Raw genomic sequence first — 21497 nt, 5'->3', positions numbered from 1 at the left:
ATCGGTTTTGAACGTGATGAAATCGATCAATCGGGAGTACTGATGTATGCATTTATACTATAAATATGTAGATATATCGACATAATTCGATATCAGTGATGTATTTAGGAATTTTTCATGGTTACGTAAAAATTTAACGTGGTTATATTTTGCGGTTATAACTGATAACAGATGGGTATCAACAGCACTGATAGAGGGGTCCGAACTTCGCGGACTTTTCACTCCGCAAACACGCCACTCGTCTGGAGTTGTTAAAACGTTGTCGCTAACAATGTTTATAATAACGTGGTTAAATTTTTTCCGCGTATCGGAAGGGGGGGAAAAAACCCCCAATCCTTTTGAGAAATTTCAAAAAGATTTCTATCGCCGACATTGTACATCCAACACGTGTATTTACGCGACAAATATTTATTGATCCGGATGCGCGATTTAAAACTATAGACACGTAATCTTTGGTGCACAAAACAAACGTTTAACAAACTGAGCTATTTTTTATCGGTAATTATTACGATCAACAAAACGCTGTGGGATCACATACCCCCGTACGATTACTGCTGCACCACGCACACGTTTGGCACACAATTTACATATATAAGCGTCTAACCTAACTAAGGGGGCGCAATAGGGTTTTTAGCAACCCTGAGTTCAAATGTAGCACTCCTGTTTTTTTTTTTCTTCAGATCTATATAATCTATAGTGATTACAGTTAAATACCATTTAATTTTATTTTCAGCAATTTCAGCACCCCCAAAATGTGGGCTCTAGTTGCGCCCATGAATGCACACCGTAAAGGTGCGTTTACTTTATGACACGAACGCGAACGAATACGTGATTCGGTACACTAAATCGTACCGCACGAATAAGTGTGAACAATTTGTCGATCGCGGACGAATGGCCGCCGAGGTATTCGTTTGCTGCTGGACCCGTTCGAGTGGGGAGCGAGGTCTGATCAAAGAAAATGCGTATTCAGTTTGAACGCTATTTGGTCGTTATGGGGGGGGGGGGGGGATAGAAGTATTATAATCCAATTAAATTTCATAAATTAAACTTTTCAGTGTGTTTGGGCAGTAGGTAAAAATGATTAGAATAAGCCCTGGGTGTACGTACATTATTTACGGATGAAGAGTACGAGCGCATATTTGTGAACGGTGAAAACTGCTAAATTATTGTGGAACGCTGCGGGGGGCGATGATATCCTATCAATGACTGGCGGTGTAGGTCTAATTCGGGTTTGACGACATTTTTTCCTCTCGCGTTTTCTTGTATTTTTCTAATTTTCTAATTTTTTTTTTTTTTTTGTTCTTCCTTTCATCGTCCGTCGTCCGTTATACACGCTATTAGGCGAACGTAACAGCACGCGGAAGTGTCGAGCCTACAGCTGTGCATGTAAGCGCGAGCGCGCGGACAAATATTATACAGTAGTACGTCACGAATCGGACGCAACATCATCGCTGTTGCAAAAATCGCATCATCGCTGTATGGTTTCCACCGCAAACGGTCGTTGTCTACGGTGTTTCGCAGAGACGCAGTGGCATATTTAGGGGGGGCTAATGGGCTGCAGCCCCCACCCAAATGTTTTAAAAACTTAAAAATTATTTTAAAACGTATGTTATATTTTAATGGTATTTTATACTTATTTAGAATTTGCGTCCAACGTCAAATCGTTTTGAGACATTCTGTAAATGAAATTTAGATAAGTACCTACTATGTCTTGTTAGTACTTCTTAGATAGCAGTGGTAATATAACTCTACCCATAGTAGCCCCTCCCGAAAATATTTTCTGTATACACCACTGCAGGGACGTATATTTTTACGGTGGAACCATGTTACATAATATATGTCGTATACAGGCTCGGCTCGAACGTTTATTCACACTTAGGCAAACTAAAGTTTTGCCGCCCCTTACATGTAAATACTACATTAAATATTTTTTTACATAAGCAATACTAAAATAGACTTTATTCTAAAATAATTATATTTATTTATGTAAAGTGAACAATTGATTGAATCAATACATTTTTAGATAAGTAAACCACTACTAATTTAAATAAAACCAAACATTTTTTAATCTTTTTTTTTTTTACTACACATAGTTTGATATAAGTAGCTACTAGGAATTGTTATATTTTTTTTGAAAATTATATATAGTTTAAAAATGTTAATTAATGCTAAATAACGTAGGCCCCCTTGAGTACCGGGCCTGGGCGTATAGTATACGCTGTTTCGATGCATCGCATCGCACTCAGCTGAATGCATTTATTTTACGTGCTCTTACATGTGTTTTATAATGTTGCAACGTGTTTAGTACATTTTCACATACATCCGTACGTTAAATGATATAATTCACCTTTATTCGCATTATTATTTTGGTTCAAACGATCGAATCGTTTACCGTAATACTTTGTCATCAAATTTTGTTCGTAAATATGTATTCGTATTCAATATACATGTGCATAAATATGGCGTAACGGATACGCATATTATAACCCTTTTCATCCTGAAACAGAGGTATAGCCTAAAGACAGTCGTTTACCATTTTCAATCGATAAGCTTCATAAATATAACGTCGTTAAGGTTTTTACCTATATATACTTATTCATTATACGTATATGTATAAACGAATAAGTAAAAAATATTGATGTATGGCATTTATTAAACAGTACACAAATCAGCGATTTCAAATACGCGTATGGTACCTTCAATAATTTTATTGATTGATAAAAAAAATGCTTTATTCGCTTTTAAACTTTTGCCTGCGCCCTTCGTAATATCTCAATTTATTTATCCATAAACGGCTGATTTAAGTTTCAAGAAGAAATATTTATGTTGTATAAAAAAAGATTTTTTACATTCTGAATGAAACGAGGAATGTATTAGTTTTACCATATGTTTTTTTTATATAATTTGTATCTGTCAACACAATTTAAACTAAAAGGATTGTATCGACTATCACAACCATAAGAGATTTCTGATTAAATACAATGTCTTGGTAATACTTTGAAAAATATAATTTTACAAACTTCCTAACAGTTTTCTTAATGATTGCAAAAAATGAACGAACAATTATGAAAATACAGCAACATTTACGGTACGTAATCGGTTTATGACAAAATCGAATTTTATATTTCATTAGTTTTTTTTAAAACATATCGATAAAATAATTTTAATTTGACAGTAATTCTTGAAAATATAATACTAAGTTTCTTATCCATATATTTTACTAATAAAAAAAAAAAATCAAGAAATTTTTTTAAGTCAAAAATCCATAACATTTTTAATTTTTTTAGTTTAAGCTTGAAAATTGGGCACTAGATTTTTCAATATTTTTCTTTGTAGCCCAAAAAAAAAGTTACTGGTCAAGTAGCAAAAACAATTTATAAGCCTTACAAAATAAAATGTTGATAAAATCGGATATAAATACGAATTTTCATCAAATAGTATTAGTTATTTAGTTAAAGACATTTTAAAATTTCGAATTATTTTAATGAAATTTATACTATTTAGAGGAACTTAATATTTTCGGTTTTTCCAAATTTTTGATTTTTTTTTGTTTGAGATAGAAACATTAAGTAAGATTAAGTTTGGTTCTTCTACTATATCGACCTGCTTAATAAATATAAACTGACCAAACCCAACATTTTTCAATCGGAATCATTTTTCGGAAGCAATGGTACAACATTGGTTTCAAGCTTAAAAGACTAATGCAGCAATATCATTCACCCATCCTTGTATCTCACCCGACCTAAATGCCTCATCCTTTTTAATTTTGATTTTAGTACGCAATATACTATTTTCAAGAAAAGTGCATTACTGTACAAATACAGTATGAAAAGGTTTTCTGAAAAATTATTGAATTATTTCAACCCAAAACACTCCATTATGTGTGTTGGACACATATAATAAAATTTTAAACTTAATCCATATACACGAGCATCAACGGTTTGTGACATGTTTCTTATTATTGATTATATATAGTGCACCTAAACAATTAAATTATAAGATTAAAAATAATTTACAAACATAATCAATGTGATTATATCAATTGATTATACGTATCAAATAGAATAATTTATACCTATAAAACCTATTATCCATATTGTATTTATATGAATATAATTATTCTTTTAGTCTTTTTCCAATTACAAAAACATAAAATTTAAATAAATAGCAATTTATATATTTATATTAATTAATTAAATCTTAACAAAATAATTATAAAATTTAAATTCATACAAATTATTCTGTGACCAATTCATTGATAAGAAAATGAAAATAAAATGGTTTAACACCTATATGGCATCTACATTAATATATTATTTACATTAATTATATAAGTATTAATAATAAAATAAAATTAGTTGTATATATTTTTTTTTTTGACGTCATAACACTCAAATTGGAAATTATGGTTCATCATTACTTATATATATATATATATAACTCAATAATCATCTTATTATTTTTTTAATAACTTTCTGTCAAAATGATCATCCATCCTACGAAGTTTAAATCATTAAATGCTTCAGTTAAGATAGTACAAAACGTATATTGTTTTAGTTTTAATTTAAATAATTATTATAACTTAGACACTAACAAATAAATGATACTTACGATTAAACTTAATACAAATTATCAAACAATAAAATGTTAACGATATAAAAAAAAGATATTTGAAAAATTAAAAACAAATATTGTTATAAAGATTAAAAAGGGAATTAAGTTTGAATATATTTTACAATGTTTGGAGCAAAAAACAATATATTGTTGATAGAAACAATAATAATTTCGAGTAGTTTAAAAAGATAATGTAACCAAATACACCAATCACTTAACAAATCAATAAAAAAAACTAAAAATAAGTAGATACTTACTGATAGAAGAACTGAATTAATTGGTTATTTGAACACCTTCGGTTCACTCAACCAGACGAAACCCTGTGTTAAATTATTCTGCACATTTACTCGTACATCAAACTTATCATCATTGAATAAAACTAAAAATGAACTAATACCTCTTTAATGAACTTGTATAGACAAAATGACGTTATACAGATTCCTTAAACGAACTACTTTACGATCCAATAAATAACGTTTATTTGATTTCAAAATCATATGACACACATTTTAAAATAATATTAAAACTTTACAAAATCGTAAAATAAGTTAAAAACCATTTAGGAACTTTTTGAAATTATTGATATTATATAGGTATTCCATCTTTATTGTGTTAATAAATCGCGTAGTATACGATTCATGTACGTTTATTATAATTAAAAAATGTATATTATTAATTACTATATTATAATAACCGTCAATCATAGGTGGAACTGTGCCCCGAGCCATGACCTAATCTAATAACATAATTAAAATCTAGACAATAATTACATAAAAGTTATATTAACATTTTGTAATTTATCGTTTATACAGTATTCAAATATGGTTAGAATATTGTTCTCTCATCAACATAACAATTGCATTTTGCAAAATGCATGCACAATAATTTCTCAAAAATGTACACAACTTTATTTTATTACGTAACTAATAATAATAATATACTTATTCAGATAAGTAGCACAAACGTCAAGAACAAAAAATAAAATTGGCGATTACAATTTAAAATATGTATATGATATTTACTCACTGCGAATTTGACAAACTAATATTAACAATATTGCTGATAACTCTCCCAGCAACCTCTGATATGAATGAATTGATGATTGCTACGCCAACTTACAATGTCAGGTCATAGTCCACGCGTTGGTTTTTTGCCATCTTGGGCACATAAACCTTATACTAACCTACCTTATACTTCAGTATAAGGTCTATGCTATAGTCTTAAGTTGGCATGGATAGATATCACCATCATAGAAGCGAAATAGAAATTGTTTCCTTATAGCTATATTTCATAGATCTTATTTAGTTAAAATTCCTAAAACGGATTTTGTGTTAAAACAAGTAGGTTAATAAAATGTACCATAAAACATTTATGCGGTGGTATTTTCTAAGACAAATCAGGCAAAAGCCAATTTTGATCCGGGCCACAAAACCGCAAAAGTTATAGCCCCGGTAAAACGATAATTAACATAAAATACACATATTTAAATTATTGGCTATTTAATACTTACAAAGGTAAAAAAAAATGAACATTGGGTTTTTTATTTATTTATTTAAACTAATTTTTTTCAATGTTTTTCGACATACCTACTCGTATTTTGTTACATATGTTATTACAAGTTACAAAATAATTATATTGTTTAATCGAATAATAACTGATCTAACAATACTAATAAATTTGCATTATTTAATAATAATAATTATAAGAAAAATAATTATCATGCGTTGATAACCTCTATATCGTCCACTGTTCTTAAAATATAATTTGATCATTTTAAGAGTTACAGTTTTGACCTTATCTAATTGAAATGTTAATTAACCCGCCAATCCTAACTACTGCTTTAAAATGTCTTTGTGAAGCACACCCTGTATTTAGATAATCGGTGAAAACACCATGTCTCTAAAACTATTAAAAAGTTGTAAGATAATACAAAAAGTTTTCTTCAACTATAAACCATCCACAGTCCCACGTATTACCTCTAAAATACAATCTTTGTCGAGTTTCCAATATATAGATTAGGTTATATATATATATATTTACGAAACTTTTAGAACAACTCTAAGGAGTCAAGTCTCCGCTTTTATCCAAAAACGTGTTAACAGAAACATTACAAAAATAAACATCGTTATAAAACCAATAAACTCGTCACTCCGATCAGAATCTTAACTTAACAATCAATAGAGTATTAAAGTATATATATATATATATGACATCTATAACCGTGTTTGGGGAAAAAAACCATTCATTTAAATATTCTTTTATTGTTTCCAACGAGATTCGAGGCGTAATAAAATATTGACAAATATAAATACATAATTCTACGGTGTTAGGAAACCGAAAAAAAAAACAACAAAATATCAACAGTCAACGTAATATTAAGGATAAAATCCGCTCACCCGTATTTTATACTTCAAGTGATACCTTTTTATATTATATATATATATATATATATATATATATTTATGCTACGCTGCAACAATACACTCGAATACTAAAGAGGAGTATGTATATCGTATAAGCCTCTACGAATAATAATTCACCAAAACCATTTTATAATCGTTTCATTTTTATTAATGTCAATTGTACCTTTACTATTTTCTCCCTCGTTCGAACACGGATCCTAGTGTTCATAAACAAAAGAGTGAACAATTAAATGCGCATTATAATAATACGATGTTAATTCTATATAATTTTTCTTTTAACAATTCAATTGTCACTGTCGAAACCAATATAAAAAAGAAAATTAAATCATCCGATCAGCAGGGAATCGAATGTTATATCGCCAACTGGCGCGTATACAAAAAAATATTTCGATAGGGGGGTTCAGATTGAATGTTTTCATGCTTATATAATCTATAAGCCACTTTTACTCAATAAAAACATAATTAATAATTTTTTTGAATTTCGATAGAGGAGGTTGAACCTCTAAACCCCTTTCTTGCGTACACATCTGATCACCAATGATATAACTGAAATAAATAAAATGATGAGAATATTATTATAATATAATATAATAATAATAATAAATAATAATATTCTATACACCTAAATATTAAAAACAGCTAAGAACTGAACTTCTTCGCAATAACGTCCATCACAACGCACCACTCTGGCCAACCTACTTAGAGCGTAAAACCTCGAGGTATACAAATAAGTGCACTATGTAGCATTCAAAGAAGGAGCAACTCAAAACCAAAGGGCTTATATCACGTAGTGATAAGACTGAAGAAAGGAAGAAAGAAAGGAGGCCTCATCTTAGACACCACAATTCAATGAGAGACCAACGATGAACAGCAAGACGTCAACGTGCACGAAGAGAAAAGAGATATATACATGCCATAGACACCCAGTCTTAACCGCCTCTGTTAAGTTTAAGAGTGGGAAGTATTCAGGTTATAGTTCGGCACACGCGGAACCGTATCAAAACTTTTGCTGAACTTCTTCAAAAACTACGGTCTACAACGAAGCGATCTCACAAAAATATGTCTGTCTGTATTGCAGAATACATTACATATAATCCACTATCATCTATACTCGTTATTAACAATTACTATTATTGTAATAAAATCATTTGATTTTACTATCTGTCAATTTATTAGTTTATTATATTTATTTTATGTGTATCCATCTATACTTTATTATATTTTATTAACTGTGTAGGAATGTATTGAACGGTAAACTGTTCACTCACAAAGTGAACAGTCCGCTATATTTTATATATTTTATTAATAATGTTGTCTATTTATATTTAAAAATTTGAAAACTCACCTTACTATTAACTTACTTATAACTAAAAACTGGATATAATTTCGTTAAAAGAATCTTAAAACTACACTAAAAAGATGTCAAAATTGCAATGAAAATTTATCAAAATTTCAGTATAAATATGTTGAAATTTTAATGAAAAATACATTAAAATTGCATAGTAAAACTAAATCAAATATATAATCATAAATTACTTACTTAAATAATATACATTTATATAATATTTCAAAATATATAATTTTTCTCAAATTTATAACTATATACATCTCTAAATTGTGTTCTTGAAAATTGTCTTTTACTTAAAATATATTTATAGAATGAAAAAGTACGTTTAACGTCTACACTTGTTACCGATGTATATTTAAAATAATTTATAAAATTTGGTGTTATATTTAAATTAATATTTTAATTTCCGATCATAACTTCAGAATAAGTTTTAATAGTTTTATATCCTTAATTTTTTTTAAGACATATTTTAATTTATTTTAACTATACCATTGGGACCGGGAATATTTGTCAAAATATTTTCAACTTCACTAAATATGTTTTAACTATTAAGTAATTGACTAGTTGATTTTAACTAGTGAGTTTTATGAATAACTCAGATAAATATAATTTTAAAAATGCTAAATTACATTAAATTACATGCAAAAATGTACATCGTAGTTATATTTTTATTGTAAAATTACTTTAGAAATAACAATTTAAACATTTTATGACGTGAAATATACAAAAAATACAATGATTGCAATAATTTCATAATCGCTGAAAATTGCAAAAAATTGTGTTATTAAATTAAATAGGAAGGCTGTAATCAATCCGATTCCTATACATATTTGATCAGATTTGATTTACCTGGTATCAATAAAAAATTGGAATATCTATTAAATCCGATCTTTAATTATAATCATATACTTCCGCACGGGAGGTGTCGGATAATCCTAGGCACCCCCAAAATGGGGCCCTTCAATTTAAGTCTAAGAGTAAGCATAGGCGCAACTAGAGTTCAATTTCTGGGTGGGCTGAATTTTAATGATACCAGCGACCCGTAGGGGCTTCGTCCCCACACCCCCAATATTGATTATCAACATTAATATTTATATTTATATAAATTAGAAATCCTTACGACCTTACCCATAGTCGTTAATAGTTTATTTCGAAGTAAAATGTTGTCACTTACCTAGTCACTTATTACTTACAGACTAGCTACCTAAATAAACACGAATAATAAGGATATACATATATAATCAATGAAATATACAGATCATAGCTATTAAATTTTTATTATAAAGCCTAATTAAATTAACAATATTTTTTTATTTTTTTCAACGAATTTATTTACAATTTCATTTTCGTCTAATTTGTTGGTTACATCTCTCTTTATATTTAAAATAGATAAATTTGTAAATCGATCATGGGCCATGGAAGATCTAAGCCAATGTTTTATTCGTCTCATTGAAGAGAACGACCTTTCACAGGTGTCTGAACTTATAAGAATAGATAAAGCCACTTGTATAAGTTTAGAAAAGTTTGGAAATATTTGTTTTTCGACTTCTTTAACATCATTTATATTGAAATCTTTTTTTTACTATTTAAAGGTTAAATGCCATTCTAATTTTTGCTTCTAAGCTACTCTTTGAAGTATGAAGTAATTTCTATAATTATAATTATTATAATTAATTAATTAGTTATCATTAATCTTTTATACAATTAAAATGTATTTATATACATGGTATTACCAAATTACCTTATAATGATCAATAAACTTCATTGAATCGGTTGTAATTTACAAAATGAACTACAACCGAACTGGCCATTGCCAAGCTTTAATCAGAAAACTTATATTTAAGATTGAAAATAACACTGTCCATAGTAAAAAAATATGTAAAAGTTTTCCAATAATTTTCTACATAATTTGCTAATGACGAATGTGAATCATTTTCTGCCGCCGTGGTAGCTGTTAATACATAGCCATGAAAGCTAGTTGACTCTCTTCTGCGATACTTTGATCCTATATTTTGTACGTATTATTTAGGTAAAAAAATATAAAACAAATTATCAAAATCACAAAATATATACACCAGTTAATGGAGTTAGTAACCACATGTCATTTTCTTCAGCATAATATTTTTATTTATTCCCATATTTTCTTAAATTCATCTTCAGATCTTAGAGTTTCAAATGTCTTAATTACACAAAAATTACATTTTTAGAAAAACCAAGAGTTGATGTTTTATTTTGTAGTGAAACTGAATAGGCTACGGACAAAACTGGGTGGGCTTAGCCCACCCAAGTCCCCCCCCTTAGTAGCGCCTATGGGAGTAAGGAACCTATTTTAAACTGATATAGCTCAAATTAAATGTAATTTATTCTAAAATGTTGAGTAAAAAATAAATTCTATTTCTTAATAGGAAAAATAAAACAAAATATTTTAAATTTCTGTGCAAAAACTTATTATGATAACATAACAGCTAAAATTGAAAACACAAGTACAAATCATAGATAATTAAAGCTATCTAAGAAAAATATACAACTTTCAAGGAAAGCCTATTCATTGGGACTAATATACCACAATATTAATTAAAAATTAAAGTTTTGTTTATTTAATTATTTATACATTGTAGTTTATTAAATATACATATACGTTTTGTTGAAATATGACACAAAAGTATTGCAGGCAACCCCTGAAATACAGGTCTGCGCACGCCTATGTTTATAAGTTATTATTAATAACTAATACGTCTTGAATATACACGTTATTACTTGTATACATTAACCGTATATGGACGTCGAAAAATATACCTACATAGTCTATGCAGCTAAACGCTAGTTTTCTTTGTAGGGTTTGTATACGTTTTTATTAAACGTATATAAACACATGGGAGGAAGGTTGTGTCCGAGAAACTTTGATCTCCGTCGAGTATATACTCATATTATATACTTACTTGATGAAAACAAACATTAACGTTTCTATCACGATATTTAAATCCTATAGCAGTAGTGTCATTTCAGTTTTTTCTAGAGTAAGGTAGTCGGCATGCTCTTATTATTTTGCCGACTCAAAGTTATTATTACGTCAACTGCCATACGAATAGTGCAGGAAGGGGTTTGTGCAAAATAAAAAACTTGCACTATAACTGTCTAAAAATGATAAAATTGCCCACTCGATGGCTTATTTTAACAAAGCGCCGGTTAATGTTGGAGGAAGGAACGTCAAACCCGTCTAAAAATATAATGATTTGTACTTTATACGTACATAGGTACCCGTATAACGTACGTCCACACTGTACATGTATGTGCTTACAGAAATGTAATTGACTATTGTTGGTTGTGGCCTTGTGTTTCATTTTTTGTGAATTTTTCTGATTTATATTTCAATGGTTTCATAATAGACGTATTTATATTTTGATGATGTGCCAACTTGGAATAGCTTAACTCTAGACCAGGGATTTTCAAACTTTTATAAACACTGTACCCTTTTTTACCAATAAACTTTTATGTACTCCTTCTTAGTTAGTAAACTAAAATATATATAAAAATTTAAAGACTCACACATAATACAAAATAAAAAATAAAAAGACCACCACAATGGTTATTTTTACTGATTATATGTATAAATAATACGGCTTATGGTGAAGGGGGCATGGCCCATTTCCCTAATAGCTACGACACTACATAGTTTATTAAAAAATGCTGCAATCGACAGTATATACTTTTATAATGATAACTAACAAAAACATCTATTATATTTTATTAAATTAGCTTATTAATTATGACACATGGATGTTTACCACCTTAATTAAATAATAAATTGATAAAATTAAAAGAATAATAATAATGAAATATAATTAGGTATTTTTGTAAAACGAGAATAGTCATATAAAAAGTTTATAACATTGTTGAACGTAGAACAAATCAAACCTAACCCCAAGGGGTACGCGTACCAAAGTTTGAGAACCACTGCTCTAGACTGTGGCAAATGAATGAATTTCCGCCCCCTCTCCAAATGACACACCTTCACTGCAATCACACACCGTGTTCTTTTCGTGTAGGCGGTCCTAGGTCACAGCTAACACTGAGGCTGAAAAATACAAAAATATTTATCAGGTACATATTGTCATTACCCATATGTTGAACATACATACCTATAAATCTTGTAAACCTCAGATATCTTAGAAAAATATTTCTTTTCTGTATAAAGTAATTCTTTAAAGCAGTGAGTCCCAACTTATGATACACAAAAAAAATATTCAATAAAAGTTTCATTATGTTATTATTATTATTAATATTCAATATTATTTAGTAGATCCCTCGTTCATTCAATAATATCAACCATCTCATTAATTTTTTATTTATATTATAAATAATAAAATGAATAACTATACATATTTAATTCAAATTTAGTACATTAAATAATTATATTTTAATAATTATATAGTTTTGATAGTAAAAGTCTCTATAAATGTAAAGTAACGAGTACATTTTATTTTTAAAAAGTAAAAATAAAAAAAATTTAGTGATCAAGTGAAAATTTTGGAAATGTCTAAGTGGTACGCGGAAATAAAAATGTAACCGTTGCTTTAATGAAGTTATTGAACCAAAATCGGAAGGTGTGCAGTACGCGAAAAAGTGTCCTGTGCTATATAAAAAAAAACAGGTGTTGTTAAGATATTTATAAACCATTGGATACACTTTAAATATGTATATGCAAGAAAAACAAGAAATATATACGGGTCTTCTGTGCATTGTTTTTTTTTGCGGTAAGCAAAAAGCGATGAATTAATAATCCTAAAAGTACCCATACGACCCCTTATAAAATCGTAGAAAATTTGTCACTACAATTCAGACGATATAAGACCTTACTTATTCAAATCCCTGGCGAAAAAACATGTTTTTAAAATAAGTTATTCGATACAATTGGAAAAAATGGATGGTGAATTTTAAATGTCTTATAACATTTTTCATAATGTTTTAATTATATCGACTCACTAGCCATCCGCTTAGAAGTCACGGTCCGCCATCGAACTATTGGAATCAACTGCGAGACATCCGATGCTAAAAAATTAAAAAATAAACATTTTATACGGTTCTTATTAGTAAGTCTCGGGTTTGTCAATTAAACAGGATTGATGCATATTACGAATCAAGTACGTGAAACGCAAAAACAATTACCTTGTCTATAGATATTATTCCATCTGTCGTATCAGGGTCTCGACTGATGATAACCGAATGGTCGGAGGAAGGGTATGAGTGGTAACTGGTAATGCAGTTTGATTTTGTCTGGATATTATTTGTTTTTCGATGCAGTTACGACGAGCAGAAAACGGGAAACAACAAACGACGACGATTATAATAATGTGACGAGTACACATTATCAGTGGTGTATACAGAATTTTTTTTTGTGGGGGGTTAACCCCCTAACCCCCCCTGGATACGTCACTGCACATTGTATGCAAATACGTAAATATTTTATAAGGGTACATGTATATCGTATATTGTGTGTACGCATTGTTCCGATGACGTACGGCTGAAAAATATAATAACGGAAGCGCGTGATCGAAAAATAACGTAGTCCAATAAAATGGAACGAATAAAAATCAGCGCTAACCTACACACGCGTGTGACATGTGTACGTATATTATTATGTGCGAAGCATACGAGAAGAAATAAAACGGATAACAATATAACGTATCGCGATGTTGTATACGGATATTATATATGATTGTGTACGTGTGTACACAGTGCGCAGAGGGCGAAAAATACGGACCGACAGAAATACAACCGCGAAAAAATTACGGTTCGCAAGACAGAAAAAGGCGTATAATAAATACAAAAACAATAGACGAGAAGTAGAAAGATGAGAGTGAGAGAAAAATGATAGAATGACGGAGACCGAGAGAGAATGAAGCGTTGACGACAAATCGAAAAAAAAAAAGAAAAGAAATAACATCAAAATCGAGGAAAACCTCTCTCGATCTCGGTCGGGTTGAAAAAACGCAACGCGCAGGCGTCGGTCGGGTGGGAAACCGATCGCGACGACAACACCGCACGGCGGCGTACCGCGGTTATCATCGATGCCGACCTAGTCCGCCGACCAGCTGCTGCGACCGTTGTCGTCCGTTATCAGTTTTATCACGCCTTCGTCGCGTCGCCCGATCGGTTTTTATTCCACTTCATCGAGTTCATTCGCCTTCGACGACATTCACACGCACATCAATACACTCGTACACTCGTACGACTTGTTGAAACGATTTGTTTCTGTTGTTTGTCTCTTTTTTTTTTTCTCGTCGCGACGGACACGCGATCTACCTCCCGTTGCGGAGCACCTATTCCGTGCGATTTTTCTACTCGTATGCGCGCGCGCGTCGATCGGTGTCCTCGTCGCGTGACGCGCGCCAAACGGCAACGGCAGTCCGACACTCCGACAACGACCCGGGCGGGACGGTGGTATGTGCCGACGACGTCCACGGTGATAACGGAGCGGTGCGCGCGCGATACTTCCGTTCGGATTCGCCGACCTCGATCGATATTATGCGCTGCACGCGCCGTCGACGCGATACGTCCGCGGACGACAACAGCCGCACCGCCGACAACAGTTGATCTTGGCCGCCGTGTGTCCACAGCGATCCGAGTAGAACGTCGGTACACTCGCCCACGATGGCGGACAACGATAAACTTGAGCATCAGTGTCTGGTAAGCGACGACAAAGACTGCTACAGCAGCAACATAATTATTTATCATGATATCGCTCGAAACCGACCGCGTCGTGTACGGGTTGTTTTATATTCTCTTTTGTACGATTTGTTTTTTTTTTTTAATTTTCCAGCAAAAAGAATTTGAGTGGGTGCTGAACGAAGAGGTACATTCGATACTGCACCAACTGAACATCATACTCAATGTGAGTACTGACCTATTTCTCAATTTGCGTGCACTGTGTACTTACTGTCAATTTGCTTGTTGTAGGAATGCGTTCGACGTTTTCCGTCCTGGGACAATGATGTCCAAGTGAAACAGGAAAAATTTGTCTTGTCCACGTCACCCGACCAGCTGAAAAGCATTGTGTCCATATCTGGTGACACCATATTGCAGGCGGTAAATACTCTGACTATTCTTTTTCATTATCTGTAATGCTTAAAGCAACTATATTATAATGCAGTTATACTGTTATTCAAGGTAAATGCTCTTTGACTATTCTTTTCCATTAACTGTAGTGCTTAAAACAACTATTTTATAATGCTGTTATACTGTAATTCAAGGTATCCCATTGTACTTACATTTCTTTTCAAGGTCATGGTATTTGGAATATTTCACTGCTATATTGGATTCACCTATCCCCAATAACAGTAAATACTAAATAATGAGAAAAAATAATTTTAAAATTTAGATTCATATTTAACCCAAAACAATAGTTAAACATATCATATTGTTATAGCCTTTTCAATTAATTTTATTGAAAATCTAATAAATATTATTTAAAGATTATCTCAATTTATTAAATTCAAATATTTACTTTGATAGTTTCTTATATGCTCTACAAGATACTTTAAAGATTTAAATGTATAACCATAGTTTAATACAATTAAGTTATATTTTATCAACTCAGTAATAATTATATAAAAAATATTTTTAGGACATTCAGTTTAAAGTACAACGACATCAGCAACAGACAATGTATCGGACAAATATCCGTCATGATTGTCCATGGAAGTTGCATCAAGTTCAAGATGCAGGCAATCACTTGAGACAAGCCATTTTGCAAATTGAAAAAATAGACAAGGAAACTATTTTCAAGTATTATTTTTAATATTTCCTTTCAACCTTTTTTTTAACATATTTACCTTTATTAATATAGTTCCTCTGAAGAAGTATTACATGTACTACGGAATTTATTAGGATGCTTACAGAGAGGCCGTACAAGTCTAATAGTTCCTCGAAAACGAACAATTGATGATTTAATTAAAAGCAGAAACATGGTAAGGGGCCTACTTAATTAAAATATCTGTTATGTAATGAAATTGCTAAGCCAATGGTTACGTTTGTTTCAGAAGTGTTTGACACCCAACTTACCAGAAGATTTAGCAATTAGTTTTTACATTCAAAGTCATAAGCTAATATTTGCTGTTTACCAACTATCCAATTCACATGGTGCCATGAAGTATGATACATATCAAGCTGAATGTACAGTACCATGGTTAAATGAAGTTCTTGTCCTCTTCACAGTCGCTTTACAACTAGCCCAACAACTTAAAGACAAGGTTATTATTAGTTGTATATTCTATTTTGTTTTAAAATAATGAAAAATGTATATATATTTTTTTATTTTAGATCTGTGTATTTACTCAATATAGAGACATAACTCAACTATCAAGACCAGTTTCCAGCATTGCAATACAGTCATGAGTATTTGTTCTTTTTAATTTCAATTATGATTATTTAACTTGATTTAATGATCAAAAAATATATAATCATACATTTATATATTTTTGTCTGTTACCGATTTTCTTCAACTATCTTTTTTAACAATAGTTTATACCTTTTTTTGTTCATGTAGCTTTGTATTTTTTTTAATTAACACTATATACCTAGAATAAAGGACTTATTCAAGAAATTAATTTTTTGTGCTCAGTATTGTTCAGTATTGTTTAATAAATTAATAAATAAAAATTTATTAATATTAATTGTCAAAATTATAATTTATATATATATATTTTGTTTTAATGACACTCATGTAGTAATAATGATAAAATAACTACACAAGTATTTTTTCTTTTAAGTTGATTAAACTGTGTTTAGATCTAAGTTAAATTTAAATGTTATAGGACAATAATTTGATCTGATTATTCTTTTAGATTAATTATAGAATATGCTCATACTTTAATTTTATATAACATAGTGTGTGTTTATAATATGTTATAAACAGGCAAAGTTTTTTCTTTAATATTTAATTTGATGCCAGTTAATAGATTAATATTATTTGATTAAACTTTTTGAATCATATACTTATTCTGGCTGTACTATTACATAATCTTTAAGTTAGTAATTATTAATTATAAGCTGTTAAAAACATTTTGAAAATTATACAACTTGTGTTATTAATAAATGTATAAAATAGTATCTTGGGATTTAATTTTTTTCAACAATGGTCATAGATCTCCGTTCTAGATTAAATGCATTAAATTTAATCTAATATTTTATTTTTACACATTAGCTGTGGGATGACACCTTGAGGCATCATTTATACAATTATTTTCAACTAATCTTTATTTGGTCAACTTTATGTTATAATCTTTTTTTATCGTTAGCATTTTTCAGTGTATATAACTATGTGTGCATGCAATCCATACCTCAAATTTTCTATTATGCCAATAGACGTCTGAAAAATAAAAATATAAATTCAACCAGCATCAAACTATATTATTCAAAATTGAGCTTAGCTAAGGTGTTAATTAAAATTATATATTTTGTACATGTAACATTCATTCAACAACTAAAATCCTATACATAAAAAATTATTTCATAAAGCTTGTATGGAATATAAATAAAGCACCTTATTAATCACAAACTACTATATTTCAACAATAGATTTTAGCAAATATTCTAAATTTTGAAAATGTAAAAATAAAAAAAATAGTCATTTTATATTATAAACAAAATAAAAACCCCTGTATACATAACAAATAATACACAAGTGTTTACAAAACTAATATGACAACAATACTAATTTGATAACCATAGTAATTTAACAGATGTTTCTATTCAGAAAGGTTTGGTCGTAATATACAGTTTTAATTTAAACTGTTTTCAAAAGTTTATTTATATATAATTGATAATTTTTAGTTTAAATAATCAATTATCTAAATTTTGGACTGACTGTACCATACATTTATTAATTTTCCAAATTATTTAATGTAATTGGTTACTTTTGATAAAATAAAAAATAATTTTATAAAAGCATCTCTAGAATTAAATTGATACATTGGAAATAATAAACATAATATAATATTTTATTATTTATCATTATTAAGTTTTAATTTTGAGGAGTAAACATGAATCAATGACAATATTGGATATCCAAATATTTATTTTGAGGGTGCTATATTTAAGATTTTTTTTTAAATAAAAAGTGAGAAATAAGTTTTTATTAGGAATAAAAAATGTATTTAAGCTTGTAGAAAGCTATAATTCTTATATGATATTATTTGTAAGAAAAATGTAACTAATATCTCATAAGATACTTAGAAATAACAAAGTATACCATAATTAATAATCACTAATTAATGTATATTACAACATTCATCTTCGTTTAACGGACATTTTTCTGGATAATTATGATAAAACCAACACTTATGTTTTTTCCATATTTTACCACTATTTTTGACTGGTTTTCTAAATCCAACGCTTCCTTTCTCTACTAGAAATATATACCTATGATTCTTTAACAAGGTTTGTAACCCACCACATTCTTTTTTTAACTTTTTCAATCGTTCTTCACCTACTGTTTTTGCAAGATCGGACAAAGTGATTCGACATTCCCATCCATCCGCACTTTTTATTAAAGCACTAGCTACACAATCAACAACACTACTAACCAAATCTTTATCTAACTTTGTACAGTTTCTAACTCTTTCTTCAGAAGATCTTGGTACAAATAGAACATTTTCACCAAATTTTGATTGCGCAAAGTTTTCAATATCTTGCACCACTTGATTCACTTCTTGTGGCAAATAATTTTTTGACCATCCAATGATACACGTCCGTTTTGTTGATGGTATACGAAGACGATCTATTTTTATGCTAAATTTAAAAACATTTGTGCATGTCTTTTCCAAATATTTCAAGTAATCATGGTATTGACTGAGGGATGAATCTTGGCGTTGATAGCGAGAACCATTAAATTCAAAAGGACAACATGGAAGAAGGAAAAACTTGCAACTATAATTACTTCGTGAAGCAATTACTGGTACCCAAGGTGATAGCTCATCTGAATGATTGCCTATAATCCAATCTACATTTGGAAATTTGCATTCAGGAGATGAAGGATCAATTTTAGACACCTAAATTCAACAATATATGTATATGTGTAATATAAGAAATTGTATGTTGTATTTTATGAGTTATACAATACTTTAAAATGATTACCTCCAATACTGTAGAATGCGGATACTGAGCCCACATTTTTCGAGATCTCACATCCAATCCGATTCCATTATAACCTTCGCTATTCAGTATATGCACAAGTAAACCATTTCCACAGCCCATATCAATAAAATTTTGTTTGGTATTTCCCCACAATAATATCAGATACGTAGCTGTTGCAATATCTTTATGTATATACTTTTTGGGGTCAGTTACTTCTGTCCAAACCTTTAAACATATAGTTATGAAATATATAGTTTCATAAATTATTATAATTATAATTTTAAATAGTATTTATATAGCAACTAACATCCATTAATGATTTAGCATATTTTTCTTTCAACTGACTATACAATTGACAGTACATTTTGACACAAACATGTGATAATGAAGATACAACTGGTTTAAACCCTTTATCATTAACAGCCCATTTGAAAAACTTTGGAAAAAATACATGTGCCAACCAATATAATGTTTTTTGATGGTCTTTGGATTCATTTTCTAGTACAGCAACATGCAATTCCAACAATTGGTCCGTAAATTGAACACTATAAGCATATTTATCCATCCCGTGTCCATTTTTTGGGGAACAATCGTAAAACACAGCAGCATTATTTTTTCTATCTAAAATAATTTATTTTTACATTATTCAATTTTAATAGAATCCTATTAATTAAAAAAAAAAAACATACTTACCAAAAACACTTAGACGTAAATAATCATTCCAATCAACTGGTTTTTTAGTCAACAGTTTCCAGACTTCAACTTGGACATCTTTACCAACATTCAAGCCTAGACGATTATAAGTTTCTTGTGGATTTTCCACCCAACAGACTGGTTGATTAGCTAATAAATCAAAGACATTGTTTGAGTCACCGGCTATTGAACTGGAAACAAGTTGTTCGGCTCCCATTAAGTGTTTGATCAGCAAATGCGGTTTGCTGTTCCACACACCTACAGCGCTCCAAAACTTATCGGCAGTCAAGTCCTCGTTGTGCAGTTGATTCACAGTTTTCCAGGACCACGGCATGATACTAAAAATCTAATTGATATTTGGTATCAAAGTCAGAGCGCGAACAAAATTTCACCATCAATTCATGGGCATCCAAACGAGGTACATTAACAGTTTAACACAATCCAAAATACGACAACATTAAACACCATAATATTTTTATTAAACAATATTATTTGCAATTTTTAAAACGACTAAAAGGAATTATTTTCAAATTCGACCACATTTTAATAAAAATCGTGATAACGATAATGTTATCTCGAGTTATTTAAACGAACCGACAACAGAATTCGTTTCCTTAGGAAAGACGTGATAACATAAACTATAGTAGTTTAGTTATTTTTTCTCTGCACGAAAATCTATGACGAGCTGTTAATTATTTTTCGTACGGTTATATTGTAATTATTGTAACGTTATGCTTCTATTATTAGGTGTATTGGACACTGGAAGAGCGAATTGGAAATTATTTTCGGCCAGGAAAGATAGGCGGATATCAGGGAGGGCTTGGGGGGCTTAGACCCCCAAATATTTTAATAGCCCCCCAAAATCGAAACTGAGAAATTTTATTCGTTGTTTTTATAATTTATTTATAATTATCTGTTCATTTTTTTTGAAAATCGTAAAATAAGAAATAATAAAAAACTATTTACAATAGCATTAACAATACCAGTTACATAGTTTGACTACTTGCGAAAGAAGTTTCAGTGCAATGAAAAAAATAAAAACTTGGTTAAGGACATTGTTGATTCAAGATAGGTTCAGCAATCTTTCAATACTTTATATTGAAAAAGATTTATCGAAAAATATGAAAAGCAATGATATTTTGAGTATCTTTACTAATACAAATAGTTATTTGTCAACATAATGTTAAAATAAAATATTAATTATTTTTAAATATACGTTATTTAGTGTTTTTTAATAAAATTTAAACATATCTATATTTTTAATGGTAATAAGTTTTACTTGTGTA

At 29.8% G+C, this 21497-nt stretch overlaps 2 protein-coding genes and 1 long non-coding RNA gene across 4 annotated transcripts; 1 reads left to right on the top strand and 2 right to left on the bottom strand.

Annotated features, from left to right (window-relative positions):
• Nucleotides 1–12203: 12203 nt before the first annotated feature.
• Nucleotides 12204–14363, bottom strand: LOC112686321. Its single transcript, XR_003148884.1, has 4 exons — nucleotides 13552–14363; nucleotides 13369–13434; nucleotides 12525–12606; nucleotides 12204–12460 (listed from the first exon to the last, which is right to left on the bottom strand). It is a non-coding gene; the product is annotated as an uncharacterized LOC112686321 (long non-coding RNA).
• A 175-nt stretch (nucleotides 14364–14538) lies between these two features.
• Nucleotides 14539–16855, top strand: LOC112686320 (protein rogdi). Of its 2 annotated transcripts, none has more exons than XM_025558539.1 (7): nucleotides 14539–15072; nucleotides 15206–15277; nucleotides 15343–15471; nucleotides 16010–16170; nucleotides 16232–16352; nucleotides 16428–16634; nucleotides 16705–16855. In XM_025558539.1, exons 1-7 carry the CDS (start codon nucleotides 15037–15039, stop codon nucleotides 16777–16779), a joined length of 801 nt encoding a protein of 266 aa, XP_025414324.1. In that variant the 5' UTR covers nucleotides 14539–15036; the 3' UTR covers nucleotides 16780–16855. The 2 variants fall into 2 exon arrangements, with proteins under 2 accessions (XP_025414324.1, XP_025414323.1); XM_025558538.1 differs by having other exon boundaries at nucleotides 14542–15072; nucleotides 16425–16634.
• A 1591-nt stretch (nucleotides 16856–18446) lies between these two features.
• On the bottom strand, nucleotides 18447–20750 carry LOC112686308 (probable tRNA (uracil-O(2)-)-methyltransferase). Its single transcript, XM_025558525.1, has 4 exons — nucleotides 20212–20750; nucleotides 19826–20139; nucleotides 19519–19743; nucleotides 18447–19433 (listed from the first exon to the last, which is right to left on the bottom strand). Exons 1-4 carry the CDS (start codon nucleotides 20543–20545, stop codon nucleotides 18654–18656), a joined length of 1653 nt encoding a protein of 550 aa, XP_025414310.1. The 5' UTR covers nucleotides 20546–20750; the 3' UTR covers nucleotides 18447–18653.
• Between the last annotated feature and the right edge of the window lie 747 nt (nucleotides 20751–21497).

Source organism: Sipha flava, unplaced genomic scaffold (genome assembly GCF_003268045.1).
Source record: "Sipha flava isolate LNK unplaced genomic scaffold, YSA_version1 304_pilon_pilon, whole genome shotgun sequence".
NCBI lineage: Eukaryota > Metazoa > Arthropoda > Insecta > Hemiptera > Aphididae > Sipha > Sipha flava.
This window is presented reverse-complemented; position numbering and strand designations above follow the sequence as displayed.

Coding starts and splice junctions, on each gene's coding strand:
- LOC112686320 (XM_025558538.1), top strand. CDS start 15,037: ATGGCGGACAACGATAAACTTGAGCATCAGTGTCTG. Junction 15,472..16,009: donor GTGACACCATATTGCAGGCG/GTAAATACTCTG, acceptor AAATATTTTTAG/GACATTCAGTTTAAAGTACA. Junction 16,635..16,704: donor CCCAACAACTTAAAGACAAG/GTTATTATTAGT, acceptor TTTTTATTTTAG/ATCTGTGTATTTACTCAATA.
- LOC112686308 (XM_025558525.1), bottom strand. CDS start 20,545: ATGCCGTGGTCCTGGAAAACTGTGAATCAACTGCACAACGAGGACTTG. Junction 19,744..19,825: donor ATGCTAAATCATTAATGGAT/GTTAGTTGCTAT, acceptor ATATGTTTAAAG/GTTTGGACAGAAGTAACTGA. Junction 19,434..19,518: donor CGCATTCTACAGTATTGGAG/GTAATCATTTTA, acceptor TGTTGAATTTAG/GTGTCTAAAATTGATCCTTC.